Source organism: Delphinapterus leucas, chromosome 16 (assembly GCF_059928025.1).
Source record: "Delphinapterus leucas isolate spDelLeu-1000000601 "Yukka" chromosome 16, BTC_Dleu_Yukka2, whole genome shotgun sequence".
Lineage (NCBI taxonomy): Eukaryota > Metazoa > Chordata > Mammalia > Artiodactyla > Monodontidae > Delphinapterus > Delphinapterus leucas.
In genome coordinates, this window is record NC_143144.1 from 53,029,905 (window position 1) to 53,053,658 (window position 23,754).

General features: G+C 36.7%; 1 protein-coding gene across 1 annotated transcript in view; it reads left to right on the forward strand.

Moving 5' to 3' along the window:
- MARCHF5 (membrane associated ring-CH-type finger 5) overlaps window positions 1-23,754 on the forward strand; it is a 54,929-nt gene that overhangs the window by 18,846 nt on the left and 12,329 nt on the right. Inside the window, exon 2 of the mRNA XM_022569352.2 lies at window positions 14-216. Coding sequence (XP_022425060.1) covers window positions 14-216 — 203 coding nt within the window. The remainder of the gene's footprint in view (window positions 1-13; window positions 217-23,754) is intronic.

Genomic DNA, 23,754 nt, shown 5'->3' on the forward strand with positions numbered 1-23,754 from the left:
TTTTAATTTACAGAAGTTGCTGGGTGTGTTTTGCCACTGATGAAGATGATAGAACAGCTGAATGGGTGAGACCATGCAGATGCAGAGGATCTACAAAATGGGTTCACCAGGCTTGTCTGCAGCGCTGGGTGGATGAAAAACAAAGAGGAAACAGTACAGCCAGAGTGGCATGTCCCCAGTGCAATGCTGAATACTTAATAGTTTTTCCAAAGTTGGGTAAGAAGACCCTTAAAACCAACACAGATACATATATATATATATATATATATATATATATATATATATATAAAATGTTATAATATATGACTCTATGATCCTAGGTTTATTTTTAAGTGACTCATGTCTTTGCTTTTTTGTGAATTTCTCTATTCCATTTCTGTTGTTTTCTCTCTAAATGTCAGATATTTGTTTTGCTAACAGTTTACATTATCCTTAATATATCCCCAGATCTATCCATTTGTCTATGTATTCAATGTTTTCATTTGGTTGAGTGGATAAAGATCTTGGATATCTAATTGTGTGGGTAAAATCAAGTTAACAAAACTATAATAAAAGGCTGACTAGAGAGCCTCATTCTCTGGAAACCATTGGTGTGGGAGAAAGAAAACAATAGTGTGTTCTTTCTAATGCTTATTTTTATTAATTCTTCTATTAAGGAATAAAAGGGAAATATTTAATAAAAGACAGTGTTTGGAATCCAATTTATATGGCTGTTTTTCATGAAAACTACTTTCCTTTTTCTGTGAATTGGCAGGCAAGGAATAACCAATGGTCTTTGAGAATGAGGCTAGTGTTGAAACAAGTGTAGCAGATTGTTTAAAGGAAGCTATAAAAGGCTGATATTTAGTTAGCATGTTCCATTACATCCATGTGATTATGAACTGGTGTCATTCTCTTTGTTTGGTGTTTATGCCATGCCAGTTGTTCAACATTTTTAATATGACACTTGTCTATAATCAAGAGGTATATGAAAGCAGTTTGGGTTTTGGGAAGGTCAAGGAAAAAATGACTTTGTGGAGGAATAGAGTTCAAGGAGAAACAGGAAATAATTATTAGACTATTTTTTTCTAGGTGCTATACATATTGAAATCAGACCTTTCTTTAAAAAAATAAGGCAACATAAGTGCAGACGATGAAGTGCTTTTCTAATGTGAGAAGATTAATAATAAGGGCAAACAGAATTTCCATACCTGTCTATATTTCTCTAACATAATGCATAGGAAGAAGTAATAGCTTTCTTTGAAAGAAAAATAGTGTAGTAGAGAAAGTAGCATTTCTGACATTTAGAATTTGTGGACCACACTGACAGGTCTTTTTTGTTGTTGTTGTTGTTTTTAATTTATTTATTTTTGCCTGTGTTGGGTCTTTGTTGATGCGCGCGGACTTTCTCTAGTTGCAGCGAGCGGGGGCTACTCTTTGTTGCGGTGAGCAGGCTTCTCATTGTGGTGTCTTCTCTTGTTGTGGAGCACGGGCTCTAGGCGCGAGGGCTTCAGTAGCTGCGGCACACGCACTCAGTAGTGTTTAACTGTTTCTTTTCCTACTTCTTAGTTCTGCTAAATCAGATAATCCCACTTTTCAACTATAGGTTGTTGGGAATAGCAGCAAGTATAGGATGATTCTTTTAGATGTTTTAGATATTCAAATGGATGGGTACAAAAATTATTGCAAGAGTTCTCACTGAAAACTACCTACAATATCCGATGAAGCACTGAGTTGACAAATGTGTGGCACTCAGAAATGAAGTTGAATATTGCAGTTTGGAAGATAGCAGTGGATAAATCTGTCCTTCTGGTTGTATTTCAGTTCTAGGAAACATGTTTTTAGGTCTAGTGTGGTAATTGAATACATTTTTTAAGTATACTAATAATAAGACACTGATTTCATTCTACAACAAGGAAAGAAAATGGCTACATGTTGGAAAAGTCAAACTCTTTGCTTAAGCTATGTGTATCATGATTTGGTCTTTGTATTTTATCATTAAGAATTTGTTATTTCACCCTCATATGATAGGTTCAAGCTATTCACAATACTGAATATCACAGAGATCTGCCACTTGAGTAAACCACAGATAATCATAGACATTTTTTACTGACCTTACTGGTGTCATGGGGAAAAAAAGGTACATACTTCATTTAAATAGTTTTTTTTAGCATCTTTCTTCCTGACAAGATAGGAAAGCAGAGTGTTGTATTTGCTTCTTTTTTCCTGACATAACATTCTGAAGATACCTGCTCAGGGACTGCAGTTTGAATATTATATTCACAATTTTCCATGCAATTTTTAACAGACTCAGAAGACTTACTGTCCAATGTCAGGTGTTGTCTGTAAATGAAGCCATGTGTGAATTGACTTTCAGGTGCTATACTCTTCCTTGCTACACACATGACTAGTGCTTTTGGCCATATTGATCCTAGTGTACATTTTCAAGTCAAAGTTCAAAGATAATTGTTGGTTAAAGGAAAATCCCTTCTCTAAAGCATATTTTCATTGATAATCAGAACTGTTTGTATTTCATAATTTACATATTATGTACATACCAAGAGTTGATTCATATTCTGAATACTAGTGGTTTCTTGTAGCCATGAAACAAAATATTTAAGAGCATACATCTGTGAAAGTAACTGTTCTTAGTCACTGAATACCACACCTAACATTATGTAATTAATGTCCAGTAGTGTCATCTGATACAGAAACATACCAGTAAATTGTTTTCTTTCTGAGCATATTTATCATTAATTTTGCAGCTGACCATAGTTATACCTGTTTTTGTTAAAATAACTTAAAGTTCCTTCACAGTTTTTAATCTTTGCTTTCAGTGACAAAATTTATAATGCAGGTATTGATTGGTTTACTAGAGTGGTTGAAAATTATATGAATGCTTCAGTGGCTTCTTATCCCTGTTATATAATGTTTCAATCCCTGTTTAAAAATGTATTATACTTTGGGCTTCCCTGGTGGCGCAGTGGTTGAGAGTCCGCCTACCGATGCAGGGGACACGGGTTCATGTCCCGGTCCGGGAAGATCCCACATGCCGCGGAGCTGCTAGGCCCGTGAGCCATGGCCACTGAGCCTGCGCGTCTGGAGCCTGTGCTCCACGATGGGAGAGGCCACAACAGTGAGAGGCCCGCGTACCGCAAAAAAAAAAAAAAAAAAAATGTATTATACTTTGATTGGAACAAGGAGGTCCCCCAGTGTAAACTAATAACTTGTAATTCACTGGTCATAGCCCATTGTAAGATCCTACTGTTTTCACTCTACAAGATCATACTGTTTATCATTTATGACATTCTGAGTCAAATGTGTTTTTATCACTTTTACTCTTCAATGAACACTTTTGAGGCATTGATTCATTTTCCTAATTGGAGATTTAACACATTGATAGGAACAACAAAATATATATTTAACCAATGTAAAGAACTCATGATGTCAAAGTTTGTTAGCTTAAACAAACAGTCCCCTCTTAACTATCCTTGTAAAGCATGTGTGACCCTTGGAACATAACAGTTAAGAAGCTAAAGGAATTTCCTTGAAAGTCAAAATTAATCTTTTCAATTTATGAAATGTTTGTGATCAAAGCTTTTATCACTTTTTTTTTTAATCAAACTGTCTATAGTAAACCAGTTAATTGATTCCCAGGGACCACCATTGGTCCCCAGATGACAGTTAGGAGACACTGGCCAGAAGAAAGAATGGAAGACAAGAGAAAAGATGGAGAGGAAGAGGTGATGGTTAACATTCTATGAGATGATCTCTGTGTAGCAGGTATTAAAAAAGACTTTTCGGGCTTCCCTGGTGGCGCAGTGGTTGAGAGTCCGCCTGTCGATGCAGGGGACACAGGTACGTGCCCCGGTCCGGGAAGATCCCACATGCCACGGAGCGGCTGGGCCCATGAGCCATGGCCGCTGAGCCTGCGTGTCCGGAGCCTGTGCTCCGCAACAGGAGAGGCCACAACAGTGAGAGGCCCGTGTACCGCAAAAAAAAAAAAAAAGAGTTTTCATATGGATTTAGACTCAGTCTGTCTGGCTAGCTGGCCAAAGTCTGCATCTTTTCTGGTACTTAGTGGCAGCCAGAATGGAAGGATGGTGGCAAGTGTGTGTTCTTAATTGTCAATAGGGAATATATTGTGAATATATCCTCCTAGTTATCCCATCCTCCTCCCTAAACCCTGGCAACCAATGATCTTTTTACTGTCTTCATAGTCTTGCCTTTTTCAGAATGTCATATAGCTGGAATCATACAGTATGTAGCCTTTTCAGATTGGTTTCTTTCACTTAGTAAATATATTTAAAGTTTCTCCGTGTCTTTCATGGCTTGATAGTTCATTTCTTGTTAATACTGAATCATATCCCATTGTCTGGACATACCACAGCTTATTTATCCATTCGCCTACTGAAGGACATCTTGTTGCTTCCAGGTTTTGGCAATTACAAATAAAGCTGCAGTACACATCTGTGTGCAAGTTTTTGTGCAGACATATATTTTCAACTTATTTAGGTAAATAACAAGGAGTGTAATTGCTGGATCATATGGTAAGAGTATGTTTAGTTTTGTAAGAAACTACCAAATTGTCTTTCAGAGTGGCTGTACATTTTGCATTCTGACCAGCAATAAGTTCCTGTTGCTCTGTATCCTTGCAGCACTTGCTTTTGTCAGTGTTTTGGATTTAGCCATTTATATCTCATTGTTTTATTTTTTTTAATAAATTTATTTATTAATTTTTGGCTGCATTGGGTCTTTGTTGCTGCACGTGTGTTTTCTCTAGTTGCGGCAAGCGGGGGCTACTCTTCATTGCAGTGCGAGGGCTTCAGTAGTTGTGGCATGCGGTCTCAGTAGTTGTGGCTCACAGGCTCTACAGCTCAGGCTCAGTAGTTGTGGCACACGTGCTTAGTTGCTCCGTAGCATGTTGGATCTTCCCGGACCAGGGCTCGAACCCGTGTCCCCTGCCTTGGCAGGTGGATTCTTAACCACTGCGCCACCAGTTTTAATTTGCTATTCCCTAATGACATAGATGTTGAGTGTCTCTTCATGTGCTTTTTAAGAGTCTTATGTCCTTCTCACACCTGTCAGAATGGCCATCATCAAAAAATCTACAAACACCCAGGAATGCAAGGATTCTTCAATATACGCAAAACAATCAATATGATACACCATATTAACAAATTGAAGGAGAAAAACCATATCATCTCAATAGATGCAGAGAAAGCTTTTGACAAAATTCAATACCCATTTATGATAAAAAACCCTGCAGAAAGTAGGCATAGAGGGAACTTTCCTCAACATAATAAAGGCCATATATGACAAACCCACAGCCAACATCGTCCTCAATGGTGAAAAACTGAAACCATTTCCACTAAGATCACGAACAAGACAAGGTTGCCCACTCTCACCACTCTTATTCAACATAGTTTTGGAAGTTTTAGCCACAGCAATCAGAGAAGAAAAAGAAATAAAAGGAATCCAAATCAGAAAAGAAGAAGTAAAGCTGTCACTGTTTGCAGATGACATGATACTATACATAGAGAATCCCAAAGATGCTACCAGAAAACTACTAGAGCTAATCAATGAATTTGGTAAAGTAGCAGGATACAGAATTAATGCACAGAAATCTCTGGCATTCCTATACACTAATGATAAAAAATCTGAAAATGAAATTAAGAAAACACTCCCATTTACCATTGCAACAAAAAGAATAAAATATCTAGGAATAAACCTACCTAAGGAGACAAAAGACCTGTATGGAGAAAATAACAAGACACTGATGAAAGAAATTAAAAATGATACAAATACATGGAGAGATATACCATGTTCTTGGATTGGAAGAATCAACATTGTGAAAATGACTCTACTACCCAAAGCAATCTACAGATTCAATGCAATCCCTATCAAACTACCACTGGCATTTTTCACAGAACTAGAACAAAAAATTTCACAATATATATGGAAACAAAAAAGACCCCAAATAGCCAAAGCAATCTTAAGAAAGAAAAACAGAGCTGGAGGAGTCAGGCTCCCTGACTTCAGACTATACTACAAAGCTGCAGTAATCAAGACAGTATGGTACTGGCACAAAAACAGAAAGATAGATCAATGGAACAGGATAGAAAGTCCAGAGATAAACCCACGCACATATGGTCACCTTATCTTTGATAAAGGAGGCAAGAATATACAGTGGAGAAAAGACAGCCTCTTCCATAAGCGGTGCTGGGAAAACTGGACAGGTACATGTAATAGTATGAGATTAGAACACTCCCTAACACCATACACAAAAATAAACTCAAAATGGATTAAAGACCTAAATGTAAGGCCAGAAACTATCAAACTCTTAGAGGAAAACATAGGCAGAACACTCTGTGACATAAATCACAGCAAGATCCTTTTTGACCCACCTCCTAGAGAAATGGAAATAAAAACAAAAATAAACAAATGGGACCTAATGAAACTTCAAAGCTTTTGCACAGCAAAGGAAACCATAAACAAGACCAAAAGACAACCCTCAGAATGGGAGAAAATATTTGCAAATGAAGCAACTGACAAAGGATTAATCTCCAAAATTTACAAGCAGCACATGCAGCTCAGTAACAAAAAAACAAACAACCCAATCCAAAAACGGCAGAAGACCTAAATAGACATTTCTCCAAAGATATACAGATTTGCCAACAAACACATGAAAGAATGCTCAACATAATTAATCGTTAGAGAAATGCAAATCAAACCTACAATGAAGTATCACCTCACACCAGTCAGAATGGCCATCATCAAAAAGTCTACAAACAATAAATGCTGGAGAGGGTGTGGAGAAAAGGGAACCCTCTGGCACTGTTGGTGGGAATGTACATTGATACAGCCACTATGGAGAACAGTATGGAGGTTCCTTAAATAACTAAAAATAGAACTACCATATGACCCAGCAGTCCCACTACTGGGCATATATATACCCAGAGAAAACCCTAATTCAAAAAGAGTCACGTACCACGATGTTCATTGCAGCTCTATTTACAACAGCCAAGACATGGAAGCAACCTAAGTGTCCATCAACAGATGAATGGATAAAGAAGATGTGGCACATATATACAATGGAATATTACTCAGCCGTAAAAAGAAACAAAATTGAGTTATTTGTAGTGAGGTGGATGGACCTAGAGTCTGTCATACAGAGTGAAGTAAGTCAGAAAGAGAAAAACAAATATTGTATGCTAACACATACATATGGAATCTAAAAAACAACCAAAAAAATGGTCATGAAGAACCTAGGGGCAAGACAGGAATAAAGACACAGACCTACTAGGGAATGGACTTGAGGATACGGGGAGGGGGAAGGGTGAGATGGGACAACGTGAGAGAGTGGCATGGATATATATACACTACCAAATGTAAAATAAATAGCTCGTGAGAAGCAGCCACATAGCACAGGGAAATCAGCTCAGTGCTTTGTGACCACCTAGACGGGTGGGATAGGGAGGGTGGGAGGGAGGGAGACTCAAGAGGGAAGAGATATGCAGATATATGTATATGTATAACTGATTCACTTTGTTATAAAGCAGAAACTAATACACCGTTGTAAAGCAGTTATACTCCAATAAAGATGTTAAAAAAAAAAAAGGAAGAAAAAAGAGTCTTATGTCTTCTTTGATGAGGTGTCTGTTAAGTCTTTTGATTGTTGTTTTTTTTTGTTTGTTTTTTGGTTTTTGGGTTTTTTTTTGCTGTATGCGGGCCTGTCACTGTTGTGGCCTCTCCCATTGCGGAGCACAGGCTCTAGACACGCAGACTCAGCGGCCATGGCTTACAGGCCCAGCCACTCTGCAGCATGTGGGAACTTCCTGGACCGGGGCACGAATCCGTGTCCCCTGCATCGGTAGGCGGACTCTCAACCACTGCGCCACCAGGGAAGCCCTTGATTGTTTTTAACATCAGTTTTCTTATTGTTGAGTTTTAAATGTTCTTTGTGTATTTTGGATAACAGTTCTTTATCAGGTATATCTTTTGCAAATATTTTTTCCCAGTCTGCGGCTTGTATTCTCATTCTCTTGATCTTTCTTCTTTTTTAATGTAGTAGTTTACAGCTATAAATTTCTAAGCTCTGGATTTCTGCTTTGACCTGTTGATTATTCAAGAGTGTGTTGTTTAATTTTCACATATTTGTAAATTTCCCAAATGCCCTTCTCTTACTGATTTCTAATTTCATTCCATTGTGATCAAAGAACATACTTTGCTATCCGTTCTTTTAAATGATTAAAGCTTGTTTTATAGCCTAGCAAGCTTTATACTTGCAAATTTTCCATGTGTACTTGGGAAGATGTGTGTTCTGTTGTTGTTGGTGGTGGTGGTAGAGTGTGATATAAATATCTAGTTGACTCATAGAATTTTGAAGTCTTCTATTTCCTTGTCATTCTTTCACCTATTCTTCATTGAAAGTGGGCTATTGAAGTCTACAGCTATTGAATTGTCTGTTTCTCCAGTTCTGCCCATTTTTGCTTCGTTTATTTTGGACTGTTGTTAGGTGCATAAATGTTTCTAATTGTTATGTCTTTCTGATGGATTGTCCCTTTTACCATCATAAAATGTTCTTCTTTGTTTCTAGTTTTTTGTCTTAAAGTTGATTTTAACTGATATCAGTGTTGCCACTTCCACTCTTTATGTAAATTCTTAGATTATTTTCAAGTTAAATTTTATTACAGCTTTGTTTTTTCTTTTTTGTTCTCAACTAAGCATTAATTCAAACTTTTGTGTAGAGACAAGATAACTAACAATTACCCTCAAAAACTGGTTGTCAAATGTTAAGTGGAGTGTAAAGCTTAGAAGGAAAAGATATTCACTAGGGATGATGAGGAATGATTCCTGGGAGAAACCTTTCCTAGAAAATCTAGCAATTAAAATTAATAGTTGTTACTATTTTATTTTATAATATTTTCTTTTAATAATATTAACAGTGATATCAGTAGCTATCACTACAGGCACTGACTCTTTGCCAGGCACTATGTCAATCAGTTTGCCTATATTATTTTAAGCTTCTCAAAAGCTCTACACAATAGGTAGTGTTCTTATTCTACAGGTAAGGAAACAGACTTGGCAAATTTATTTAATGGAATCCCATGGGTTTCTAGCAAGTAAGGAGCCAGGATTTTAAATTGCCAAAGCACATCAGAAGCTAGAGGGGAAGGTTACCTAGAGGGTGCAGTTTTGTTTGGTCAGCCTCCCAGTGCAGAAAGCAGGGTGGAGAAAGAGGAGGAGTAAATTTGGAGAGGCAAACAGAATATTGAGCACAATTAGTTTATATGTTAATATATTCTAGACTAGTATACATCATGTTCTATGCTTGCTTTTTTTTCCTTAGCAATATATGGTAGATACCATTTTATATTAGTGTATAAAGAGCTTTCTTTTTCTTTGTAGTTGTATAGTATTCTGTTACATAAATGTGTGGTTATATAACCAGTCTCCTAATGATGGACATCCAGGCTGTTTGTAATCTTTTACTACTACAAAGAGTGCTGTCATAAACAACTGTGTAAAATAATTTTACACATGTGCAAAATGACTAGAGTGGAATTGCTATAAGTCAAAGGGTATGTGTAGTTATAACATTAGTAGACATCATCAAATTGGCTTTTGTAGAGATTATGTCTGTTTAATCTTCCCAACAGTGTATTGGAGTGCCTGCTTTTCCATTGCCTTTACCAACATGCTGCTATCAATATACAGAACTAATTATATCTGCTGCCTTAGTATTGATCAAAGCTCAGCAGAATGTTCACTAAGGTTTTTTCTTTTATTATGAAATTTCATTTGTTGAGAAAGAATATATAACTACATATGAGGAATAATGACTAATAAACCATCATCCATTTACTTATCCCTCAGGTTTAGAAATAAAATATCCTGGTGATTTCAACTTTTTATCATTAAGTAATGACTATTTTATCTATAAGAATTTTGTGTGTGTGTCTTAAACTTCTATATAATATAGACATAGACATGATAATATAGAGTACAGTTGCCCCTCGGTATCTGCAGGAGGTTGGTTCCAGGACCCCTGCAGATACCAAAATCCATGGATGCTCAAGTCCCTTATATAAAATGGCATAGTATTTTCATATAATTTATGCACATACTACTATATACTTTATTTTATTGTATTTATTTATTTTTGGCCACATTGGGTCTTCATTGCTGCACGCAGGCTTTCTCTAGTTGTGGCGAGCGGGGGCTACTCTTCGTTGCGGTGCGCAGGCTTCTCCTTGCGGTGGCTTCTCTTGCTGCGGAACATGGGCTGTAGGGGGGCGGGCTTCAGTAGTTGTGGCACATGGGCTTAGTTGCTCCGCAGCATGTGGGATCTTCCTGGACCAGGGATCGAAACTGTGTCCCCTGCATTGGCAGGTGGATTCTTAACCACTGCGCCACCAGGGAAGTCCCCCTACTGTATACTTTAAATCATCTCTAGATTACTCATAATATTCTAATACAGTGTAAATGGTAAGTTGTTGCTGGTGTGCAGCAACTTTGAGTTTTGCTTTGGGGAACTTTCTGGAATTTTTTTCCCCTAGATATTTTCATTCTGCAGTTGGTTGAATATGCAGATGCAGAACCCAAAAATTTGGAGGGCCAACTGTAGAATGAAAATATAGCTATACCAGCTTTTTAAAAATAGATTTGTTATTTTAGGACAATTTTTAATTTACAGAAAAATTTCAAAGATAGTACAGAGAGTTCCCAAATATCCCATATCCAGTTTCCTCTGTTATTAACACCTTATGTAGTATGGTACATTTGTTATAGTTGTTGTACCAGTACTGATATTATTATTAACTGAAGTCCATACTCTACTCAGGTTTTCTTAATTTTTCCCTAATGTCCTTATTCTGTTCCAGGATCCTGTTCAGGATATTATATTACATTTAGTCATGTCTCCTTAATGCTCCTCTTGGCTGTAACAGCTTCTCACTTTCCTTGTTTTTGTTGACCTTGACGGTTTTGAGGAATACTGGTTAGATATTTTACAGAATGTCTCACAATTCGGATCTGTCTGATGTTTTTCCCATTATCTACTGGGGTTATGAGTTTTGGGGTACAAGACCACAGAGATGAAGTGCCATTTTCATCACAAAACATCACAGGCACATACTATGAATATTACTTATCACTCACGATACTGACCTTGATCATCTCAGTAAGGTTATGTTTGTCAGGTTTTTTCACTGTAAAGTTACTCTTTTTCCCCCCTTTCATACCAGCTTTTTTTTTTCATACCAGCTTTTTTTGATGTTGTTACATTTCCTTATCTTTTCTCACCCTCTTATTTTCAGTTCTTCTGAATTCTTTTGTAAATAAGTGTAAACTTACTGTGATACTCATATAGTTGGGTTTTTACTGTCAAATTTTATTTATTCTATTTGTCCTTTTTTCTCTTTTTTTTCCCCTTTAGTTGATCATCTTCTGGATTGAAATGCTTTTTCCTCTGATACTATATTTTCCCCTGTACTTTTTTTTTTTTTTTTTTGGCTGCATTGAGTCTTCGTTGCTGCGTGCGGGATTTCTCTATTCACAGCAAGCAGGGGCTACTCTTTGTTTCAGTGCACAGGCTTCTTATTGCCGTGGCTTCTCTTGTTGCGGAGCACGGGCTCTAGGCACACGGGCTTCAGTAGCTGTGGCACGTGGGCTCAGTAGTTGTGGCTTGCAGGCTCTAGAGCACAGGCTCAGTAGTTGTGGCACACAGGCTTAGTTGCTCCGCGACATGTGGGATCTTCGCGGACCAGGGCTCGAACATGTGTCGAACCCGTGTCCCCTGCATTGGCAGGTGGATTCTTAACCGCTGCGCCACCAGGGAAGTCCCAGAAATACAAAGGATCTTAAGAAAGTACTGTGAGCAGTTGTATGCCAACAAATTGGATAACCTAGAAGTAAAGGATAAATTCCTAGAAACATAAAACCTACAAAGGCTGAATCATGAAGAAATAAAAAATGTGAACAGACCAATAACAACGAAGGACATCATAAAGCTCCCAACAAAGAAAAACCCAGGACCAGATGGTTTCAGTGGTGAATTCTGCCAAACACTTAAGGAAGAATTAATGCCAGTCCTTCTCAGACTCTTCAAAATTAAAGAGGAGGGAACATTCCCAAACGCATTTTATGAGGCCAGCATTACCCCGATACCAAAGCCAGATATGGACACTATAAGAAAACTACAAGCCAATATCCCTGATGAATATAGATGAAAAAATTCTCAACAAAATATTAGCAAAACAAATCCAACAGCATAGTAAAGCATCGTACACCATGATCAAGTGGGATTTATCCCTGGGATGCAAGGATGATTCAATATCTACATATCAATCAGTGTGATATATACCACATTAATAGAATGAAAGATAAAAATCTTATCTCTGCATCTCATTATCTGCAGGATGCAGAAAAGCATTTGACAGAATTCAACATCCTTTCATGATAAAAACTCTCAACAAATTGGGTGTAAAAGGACGTACCTCAACGTAATAAAGGCTGTATATGACAGTCTCACAGCTAACGTCATATGCAATGTACCCACTAAGATCAAGAACAAGACAAGGGTGTCTGTTCTCACCACTCCCGTCCTACCCAGAGCAATTAGTCAAGAAAAAGAAATAAAAGACATCTGAATCCAAAAGAAAGAAGTAAAATTGTCTTTGCTTGGAGATGATATGATCTTGTATAGAGAAAATCCTAAAGACTCCACCAAAAGCCTGTTAGAACTAATAAATAAATTTAGTAAAGTTGCAGGATACAAAATCAACATAAAAATCAGTTGTGTTTCTATATATACACTAAGCTATCTGAAAAAGAAATAAAATAATCCCATTTATAATACCAAAAACAATAAAATACTTAGGAGTAAAACAAAATTTCAACACATTGATGCAAGAAATTAAAGAAGACACAAATAAATGGGAAGTATCTCATATTCATGGATTGGCAGAATTAATACTGTTAAAATGTCCATACTGCCCAAAGCCATCTATATATTCAGTGTAATCCCTGGAAGTCCAATGGCATTTTTTACAGAATTAGGAAAAATAATCCTAAAATTCTGTGGAACTACAAAAGACCCCAAATAGCCAAAGCAATCCTGAGAAAGAAGAACAAAGCAGGTGGCATCACATTTACTGATTTAAACTTTATTACAAAGCTATAATAATCAAAGCAATATGGTACTAGTGTAAAAGGACACGTAGGCCAATGGAACAGAGTTGAGAGCCCAGAATTGAACCCACACATATATGTTCAGCTAATATTTGACAAGGGAGCCAAGAATACTCAGGGAAGTCTCTTCAATAAGTGATGTTGGGAAAACTGAATTGTTACATGCAAAAGACTGAAATTGGCCCCTGTCTTTCTTATTCCACTCACAAAAATTAACTCAAAATGGATTAGAGATTTAAATTTAGGACCAGAAACTATAAACGTTCTAGAATAAAACATAGGAAAGTCTCCTTGACATTGGTCTTGGCAATGATTTTTTGGATATGACACCAAAAGCACAAGCAACAAAAGCAGAAATAAGTTGGACTATATCAAACTAAAGAGCTTTTGCACAGCAAAAGAAACCATTAGCAAAATGAAAAGGTAACCTATGGAATGAGAAAATACTTGTAAATCATCTGTCTGATAGGGGATTAATATCCAAAATATAAGGAATTTATACAACTCAATATCCAAGAACAAAAACCATACACAATCTGATTTAAAAATGGGTTAAGATCTTGAATAGAAAATTTTCTGTAGAAGGCATACAGATGGTCAACTGATGCATGAAAAGATGCTCAACATCACTAATCATTGGGGAAATGGAAATCAAAACCACAATGAGATGTTACCTCACATCTGTTAGAATAGCTATTAACAAAAAGACAATAGACAGCAAGTGTTAACAAGGCTGTGGAGAAAAGGGTACTGTGTGCACTGTTTGTGGGGATGTTAATTGGTACAGCCACTATGAAAAACTGTATGGAGATTACTCAAAAAAAGTTTTTTAACTATCATGTGATCCAGCAATCCCACTTCTGAGTAGATATCCAAAGGAATGAAATCACTGTCTGGAAGAGATACCTACACCCCCATGTTCACTGCAGCATTATTCACAATAGCCAAGACATGGAAACAACCTAAGTGTCCATCGACGGATGAATGGATAAAGAAAATGTGTGTATATATACAGTAGAATATTCAGCCTTTTTTTAAAAAAATAAAAGGAAACCCTGCCTTTTGTAAGAACATGGGTAGATCTTAAGGGCATTGTGCTAAGTGAAATAAGTCAGAGAAAGACAAATACTGTATGTTCTCAAAAGACAAATACTGTATGTTCTCACTTATATGTGGACTCTAAAATATCCAAACTCAAATAGTAGAATGTTTGGGGCTGAGGGTTGGAGAATATTGGGAAATGTTGGTCAAGGGCTACAAACTTCCATTTAAAAGATGAATCAGTTCTAGAGATCAATGTACAATATGGTGACCATAATTAGCACTGTATTATATAAATGAAGGTTAAGAGAGTAGATCTTAAGTGTTAGCACCACAAAGATGGTAATTATGTAAGAGGATTGAAGTGTTAACTAACCTTATTGTGATCATTTCTCAATATATATTATCAAATTATCACATTCTACACCTTAAACATGTTATATGTCAATAATAATAAAGCTGGAAAAATGTATAGTTATCTTTTTTTATGATAAGACTGATCAGTGGATACAGGTGTTATCAACCTGATACATCCAATAGAATTCCTGGCAGTTTCCACCTACTGGTTTTAGCAGAGATTGATAATTTTTTTATTCATTGCCTCTAGATCTATTATTTCATTAGATGGTACAGAAGAATGACATTGTAATTCTTTCTCTTTATTTTGAGTTTGTTAGCTTAGAATACTTATTAAAGATGAACCGAGAAGGGATTGCTAAATTGGGGTGAATAGCACATATAATTTTGCTGGATTAGGTACTATACCATTTTATATGCACCTGCAATGGATGAGTTTGCCTGTTTACTTACAGCTTTGCCAATAGATTGGCTAACATTTTAGTTCGTCAGTATAATCTGTTAGGTAAGAAAAGGTAGCTCAGTCTTAATTTCCATTTCTTTATGAGTGAGGTGGCTAACCATTGGAAAGCAAGAAAGAATGCTGTTGTGGTTTTTTTTTTTTTAACATTTTTATTGGAGTGTAATTGCTTTACAATGATGTGTTAGTTTCTGCTGTATCACAAAGTGAATCAGCTATACATATACATATATCCCCATATCCCCTCCCTCTTGCATCTCCCTCACACCCTCCCTATCCCACCCCTCTAGGTGGTCACAAAGCACCACGCTGATCTCCCTGTGCTATGCGGTGCTTCCCACTAGCTATCTATTTTACATTTGGTAGTGTATATATGTCCATGCTACTCTGTCACTTCGTCCCAGCTTACCCTTCCCCATCCCTGTGTCCTCAAGTCCATTCTCTACGTCTGCATCTTTATTCCTGTCCTGCCCCTAGGTTCTTCAGAACCTTTTTTTTTTAAGATTCCATATATGTGTTAGCATACATTATTCGTTTTTCTCTTACTGACTTACTTCACTCTGTATGACAGACTCTAGGTCCAACCACCTCATTACAAATAACTCAATTTCATTTCTCTTTATGGCTGAGTAATATTCCATTGAATATATGTGCCACATCTTCTTTATCCATTCATCTGTTGATGGACACTTAGGTTGCTTCCATGTCTTGGCTGTTGTAAATAGAGCTGCAATGAACATTGTGGTACGTGACTCTTTCTGAATTAGGGTTTTCTCTGGGTATATATATGCCCAGTAGTGGGATTGCTGGGTCATATGGTAGTTCTATTTTTAGTTATTTAAGGAACCTCCATACTGTTCTCCATAGTGGCTGTATCAATTTACATTCCCACCAACAGTGCCAGAGGGTTCCCTTTTCTCCACACCTCTCCAGCATTTATTGTTTGTAGACTTTTTGATGATGGCCATTCTGACTGGTGTGAGGTGATACCTCATTGTAGTTTTGATTTGCATTTCTCTAATGATTAGTGATGTTGAGCATCCTTTTGTTTGAAAAAGGGTACTAAATATATATTAAATATATTTTCCCCAAATTTAAAAAAGTTTTTCATGGCTTCAATTTAATGAGAATTTTACATTTTTAATATTTTCTAAGCTATCAGTTACTTTCTAAGAATAGTCTGCATTGTTTCCTCTAAGCACATGGCCCTCTGTTACTCATCGTAAATCCAAGCGGTTACTTGCCTGACTGCTGTCATAAAATATATTGTTGGCTTATTTCATTACTTGAAAACCAGTACAGACTTAAGAATTCAGGTACTTTCTTCATATAATTAAGAGTTTCTAGTAATATTTACATTTGGCCATCAGAGAAGTGTTTATTTTTGCTTTGCATTATATCTAAACGTCTATGGATGATCAAAAGAAAGGAATTGAAAAACCAAAATCTCCATAATGATTCAATCTTTGAGTACCCTCTGATGTTTTTTTTTTGTTTTAATTTTTATTTATTTATTTATTTAGGCTTTGTTGGGTCTTCGTTTCTGTGCGAGGGCTTTCTCCAGTTGCGGCGAGCGGGGGCCACTCTTCATCGCGGTGCGCAGGCCTCTCACTGTCAAGGCCTTTCGTTGCGGAGCACAGGCTCCAGACGCACAGGCTCAGTAGTTGTGGCTCACGGGCCCAGTTGCTCCGTGGCATGTGGGATCCTCCCAGACCAGGGCTCGAACCCGTGTCCCCTGCATTGGCAGGCGGATTCTCAACCACTGTGCCACCAGGGAAGCCCTACCCTCTGATGTTAAAGTTTGTAGGTAGGCATCTCATTAGATCTTCTTTGGCCCTCCTTTATATGCCCACTTATGAGGAGATGACTAGAATACCTTCAAAGTAAGTATTTCTTGTGTTTATTGCTGGATCACATCTAGCCTTATTCCCTAAGATTTAAATATAAATTTGTTTTAATAAGTATCTTCAATGTATCTTCAATAGGGTGAGGCTTTCTGGGTGCACACTATATATAAATACTGGTAGCTGAATTATAGGTCCAAAACACAATTACAGAATCTTACATTTTTTAAAAAGTAATTACTAATTATAGTCTGGTGTCTTCTCCCTCTTCATTCCCAGATTCCCTGGCACCATGAATTTTCTTCTTCCTCCTTGTCCCAGACCTTTAGGCAAAAAAGATCTGTCCTTTATTTCTTACCTCAGATTTTCCTGAAACAGTCTTATTTTTATGCCAGAGCCTTATACCATAAATTTTTCCTCAAACATCTGTCTTGGATTATACCTCCTATTCCAGGGTTCTATTCTACTTAACTTAGTATGCCATTTTTGAAAGAACTAATATCTGACGTTGGTACAGTGTAACACTTGGTAGAGTGTAACACTAAGTACTGTATTAAGAGCTTCATATACATTAATTTTCACAAAAACTCTGAGAAAGATATTATCTTCATTATCATTATAGATGTAGAAATTGAGGTCTGGAGATAGCATTTTGTCCAAATTCACACAGTAGACCCTACCTAATCCTTACTCCCCTTGTTATTTTGCCTCCTAAGGAGCCTACTGTTGGGTTTCTTATATAAAGGGGGAAAGAAAATGAAACAGTAATGTCAGGTTGACTTTCCTTAGGGTATAGTTACCTGAATTTTATGATAACCCTTTGTTATTCTCTAAAAAGTAGTTTTTCTTATTAATAAAAGTAACTATATTCTCATCATGGAAAATTTGAAAAATATAGGTATGTTTAAAGAAGAAAAAAGAATATGTAATAACAATTCCTTGGCATATATGTAGTAAGTGCATAATTAATATTGCCATCTATTTTTATGTATTAATGATAATTGATGGTGGTGTTTCTTTTATCACAGCTTAACTTTTTCAACTTTTAATTTGGAAATTCAAAGAATTTCATACCTTAGGCATGGTTTCTCCTAAAAGCAGACAAAACATTTTTTCTCTAATAAGGTTTAATATTTCTTTATCCTTTCTAACAACTCTCTTTTATATTAAACTACTTTTGATTGATGCTGCTTTCTCTTTTTTTGTACTCACTTTAGATACAAAATCTTGTGGATTCTATTCTAGTTTATTCTGACTTTAAATATTCTTAGTTTTCCTAAAATATCATATTCATTTTAGCATGCCTGTCACCAGCAACTTCCTTCCTGCCTATTGTGTCATGTTCTTCAGAGATCTGGCTAACGATTTTTATCAATTAACCCCCACCTTACTGGCATACTAGCTTTTTAAAAATATATAAACCCTTTGAATAAAGTCTTTTGCCTCTAGTTAGAAGGTCTTCTAGCATGCCCTCCTTTTCAGATCATAGACTTCAAGGTCAAGGTTCACTTCTGTTAATTAGTAAATACATACAGACAGACAGTAATATTAAAACTCTTGGGCTTCCCTAGTGGCGCAGTGGTTGAGAGTCCGCCTGCCGATGCAGGGGACACAGGTTCGTGCCCCGGTCTGGGAAGATCCCACGTGCCGCGGAGCGGCTAGGCCCGTGAGCCATGGTCGCTGAGCCTGCGCATCCGGAGACTGTGCTCCGCAACGGGAGAGGCCGCAACAGTGAGAGGCCCACGTAACCGCAAAAGAAAAAAAAAAGAAAACTCTTTGCATCCTTACCCCCTCTATAATCTTTACTTAAATTTTGTTAACATGTGTCTGTGTAGTTTGTATGATACTATCATATATTTGTCAGTTTTGCCATAAAGTTTTCCAGTTGTTTAATGGGTATTTATTGTTTGTCCCTAACTAGATTGTAGGCTCCTTGGAGGCAGAGGCTAGTGTGTTAAATTTTATTTACATTTATTTTAATGCATAGTAAAATGCTATGTGTACAATAGGTGCTTAATAAGTACTTAGTAGTTGATGTTATAGCCCTCAAATATTCTATGGGCTAATCTATTCTAATGAGGAAAAATTTAAGCTTTCCCTTGGCATAAGCTATGTACTCATAAAGAACTACTTTGATGATCGTTAGTTACTTTTCTTGGTAATACACTATATATATACACCAAGACATAATATTCATCTGCTTTGACTCTGAATCTTTTATTCATCATTAGTTTTGTTTTGAGGGGTTTTTGGTCAGTAATTATTAGTTTGGTTAAATAAAAAATTGTCCAAGAACATATCCTTTCTTCTGTTGACAATCTAATGACTAACTTTCATCATTAAGCAAAGTAAATTAAAGCCTGAGTTTGCAGGATGTTTGTTTTTACATAAAAAATGGTAAAATCTCAACCTACAAGCAGAGCAATTAAAGATGAACTTACATGAGCTTGTCTGGGGCTCTTAGACCTAGCCTCTGGCATCTTAGTATTTAAAACAGTGATGAATGCTAGAGAAAGAGTTAAAAGTTAAAATTCTTTACTATCCCATCAAAATTCCCACGTGTTTTTAAAATTGAATTGGTGGTTGTGATATTCATGTTTTCAGTAAAATCCACATTTGTTGTTGGACCATATAATTAATACTTTTTTTAAGTTGTTTTTTAAACAATGAATTGAGTCAAATACTTGCCACAGAGTGCTGCAGCTAGGTCCTGTGCCATTATATTCTAATGCCCTGTGGAACAGGCCAAAGTGCCCTGTGCTGAAGATAGCTGTCTCTTAGTCCCTGAGAGTGATAGATACCAATCATCATTAAAAAGCATTTTTTAAGCACCTATCTGTACATGGTTCTATCCTAGGCACTGTACAAAACGAGTTAAACAGACATGGCCCCTGCCCCCTGGGAGTTTTCAATCTCAGATGATGCTGACATGGACAGACTTAAAGGATATTGAGACAACTGAACAAACATTGAACAAGAACACAAAGTACTAACATTATGCACAAGCAAAGGGGTAAGTGCATTTTGTGGGATAGTCTGTAAAGGAAGCCTCGTGGAACAGGCTTACAGGGTGGGGTAGAACAATTAGTCAGCCTCTATCAGGTTAGGTTAGTTTTCATTGGGAATTTGGGTGTTCATACAGATTTAATCAAAGTAGGGACAGGACATTCCAGAAATAGTGTGCAACAAAAAGAAGACTTGGAGCAAGGAAAGAAGTTTAGAACTGTATTGTTAGACTCTTGGTGACCTCGAAAATCTGCAATTCTCAGCAGTCCTGAACCTGAAAGTGGGGTTGATGTTTTGGATTAGCAAGTTGGCATTTGAGTTGGGTCTGGCAATCTCTTTTATAAATTTGGCCACTTAACAGAAACCTTGGAGTTCATGGGAGCTGTTATCATCACAGGGACTTATACAAGGTTATCTTGTGAAGCATTAAATTATGTTTTGTGTTAGAAACTTTAGCACCGTGGCAGTGTTTAGAAATTATTTTTCAAGAATTGGTCAGAGGTGTTTTTGAGGATACCTTTTTGTCCCCAAGAAAGGTACTGGGAATTCTGGATATGATTGTATGCAGTGCCAGGAGATTTTGAACACTAAGTATTACCTGCCCTTCAGTCATTAATTCTTAATTGCCAAAATGTACCTTTAACACCATGCATACAGAGATTTAAATCACAACATAACAATCACAACAAATCTACCTTTGCAGTGTCTGCCAGATAAAACTGATTACTTCTTTTCAGTAGACATGGACTTAGAGTTTCCCTAATAGTTCTCAGCTCACTGTTTGATGTCATTCAAATCTGAAATGTGAAGATTTGAATTTACCCAAAACATTACGTGTAGTTATTTTCTTTACAAAAGCTTTATTGTGCAAAAGAATTCACAATAGATTTCCTTTTAATTGCAAGTTTCCCTAGTGCTCTTTAAATTATTGAATTTTCAAAACTTGTATTTATACAAAGCTTCTCCAATTGCCATTCATTGTGTAAATACAGTACTGTTGGAAGTATAAGTGATGAAGCCCACTGAGGCATTAAAAATTCAATAATACCTTTTTAAAATACTAAATAAAACCTTTTTATGCCCTTGCATATTTAACTTGTGAAGTACGTTTATTCATACTTCTTCCTCCCCATTAGAATTGAGATTTTCAAGGGCTAGAGTCTTGCCTTTCCTCATTTCCCGTAACTGTTTGTACTTTAATCTGACAATAAGAAGAGGCTAGTGACTGTTGCTGTTTTCCTTTTATGACCTCAAGTCATAGGATAGTACATGATAAGCTTCCTAATAAGAAAAATATGATTGAGGGACTGCATCCGGATGATTTGAGTGATTGTTCTTATTCATCAAATAGCTTGCCTAGATAATCTTTAGCTCTCAGAAATACCTCCCTTGGGTGGCAGTTTATAATTCTAATGGTATGTTTACCACTAGGCATTTATCCTTCCTTTTAAATATTAAACTAATCTTGGACTAGTCTGTCTGGAAAAGACTTGAGAGGTTTAGGCAAAATAAACTTAAGACAAAAGCCTAGACAGAATTTTGCCAGAAAAACTGGAAATAGGGATTATAAAATGCAGCCAGTGACTTCATTTAATCCAGCACATCTGTTGCATATGACCCAAGGGATAAGTAAAAAATTTCCAGAAGGAAGTATGAGGACTTATTTGTTTTTGTTTGTACAGAAGGAATTCATACCCAGTGATTCAGAAGAAAATTGAAAATTGAGCTTATTCTGTTGGAACCTTCTGAGATCTTTAAAGGAAAGACAATTCAAACATCTGTCTATTGTCCATGTTCATAATAGATAAAATTGGTAGTGACTGATTACTTTTTAGGAACTATGTTTTCATCTAAATGATCTGTTACTTTTTTTAGGAATTATATTGCTTTGCTCCATCAGTAGATCTTTCCACGCACCCTTTTGAAGAGGTGGGGGATGGGGGGGGCGAAGGTCAGCTGGAAGCAGGTAAAATACCTTCTGTCCTAATACATTCTGATTCTGACTGGGTAGAAAATAGTCTCATAACTTGGGCTTCATACAGAATAATGAAAAAGGAAGACGTAGAGATTTTCATATCATAGTTTTTCATAAGTACCTCAGTAGAGAATTAAGCAAATTTTTGAGAATCAAAGGAATTGGGATTCGTCAATAAGCAAAATAAAAAGGTTACTTTCGCTTTGGAGCTCATATTCTAGTTCAGGAGCCAACAAACTTTTTCTGTAAAAAAAAAAAAAAAATATATATATATATATATATATATATATATAGTAAATACAGTTGACCCTTGAACAGTGCAGGCTTGGAGGGGGGAAGGGGTGCCAACCCTCTGTGCAGTCAAAAACCCACATATAACTTATAGTTGGCCCTCCGTATCCACAGCTCCTCTGTATCCCTCCATATCCATGGATTCAACCAACAGAGGATTGTGTAGAACCGTGGTATTTACTATTGAAAAAAATCCTAGTGTAAGTGGATCCATGTAGTTCAAACCCGTGTTGTTCAAGGGTCAGCTAACTTTGCATGTGGCCATCTTTCTCGAAAACTTTATTTACGGTAACAGTGAGGTGGATTCGGCCCATGGGCCATAGTTTTTCAACCCCTATTCTAGTAGGTGGAAACAATAAGTAAATTAGAGTATGTTAGGTGGTAAGTGCTTTAGGAAAAAGAAAAATAGAGCAGAGTAATCAAATAGGGAGTATGATGAAGTAGAAGTTGACAGGGTGGGCCTCACTGAGGTCAAGAAAAAGAGGAGGAACCAGCAAAGGAGACTGAAAAATTAGTGACTGGAAAGAAAACCAAGAGATGGTGATGTCCTGGAGGTGCAATGATTATTGGGAAGAAGAAGGGAACATCTATCAGATGTTGGTGGTAGGCCAAATAAGAGGAAGGCTGAGATTAGACCATTGGATTTAGCTATGTGTGGGTTGTTAGTGACCTTGATGAGCAGTTTTGGTGGAGTGGATTTAAGAGAGAATTGGAGAGAGAGAGTGAAAACAGAAAAATCTTCTGAGTGATTTTGTTGTAAAGGGAGCAAAGAAATGGAGCAGAGGGAAAAGAAGGATCAAGAGAAGGGCTTTCTTTTTTTTTTTAAGATAGAATAAATAATGACATGTTTGATGAAAATAATCCAATAAAGGGTAGGGGGAAATGATGTAGGAGGGTAGAAGTGAATTGCTAGACCTGTGTCTTTGAGTTGGTGACGGAATGGGATCTGGTGTATAAGTGGGGATTGACTTCAGATAGGTGTGATGTTGGTAGGTGGAAACGTGCTGTAAAGAGTCTGTAGTTGTTGTTTTGTGGCTTCAATTTTCTGATTAAAGAACTATCGATAGAGAACATGAAAGCTTAAGTTTTGAGGTTTTATATATACCTATTGGCTTTAACTTTTAGTACCAGCATTTCAGGGATCTTTGGTGACTTAGTAAAATGCTTCTTATTATGCCTTCTGAGAGGGTTATAAACTTAAACCTGCAAATTTGTGTATTTTAAGGATTAAACCCTACATTATGAGATTAAATAATGATACATGTAATGTGTGGCACAGCACCTGCTATCATGTAGAATGTAGAGTCAGTATACATTGAACTAGGCTTACTTTATCTCTTTGGTCCCAAAAGATGCCTTGTCATAGTTTTAAATGTTATGTAAGTTAGATTTTGACAATAATAAGTTTATATGCTAAATTTAAATCATAGGTCCCTTTGACACCTCTCCTAATGTTCTTCCTTCTTCACAATATGGTCTGCCTTTATACAGCGACTAGTAATATTACTGGCTTCAGCAATCAGGGGGAACTATTGATCAGGGCTCCACAGATGGATGCTTGTTCTTTTAATGATTTTATCATCATATTGCTATTTGAATTTCTTTGT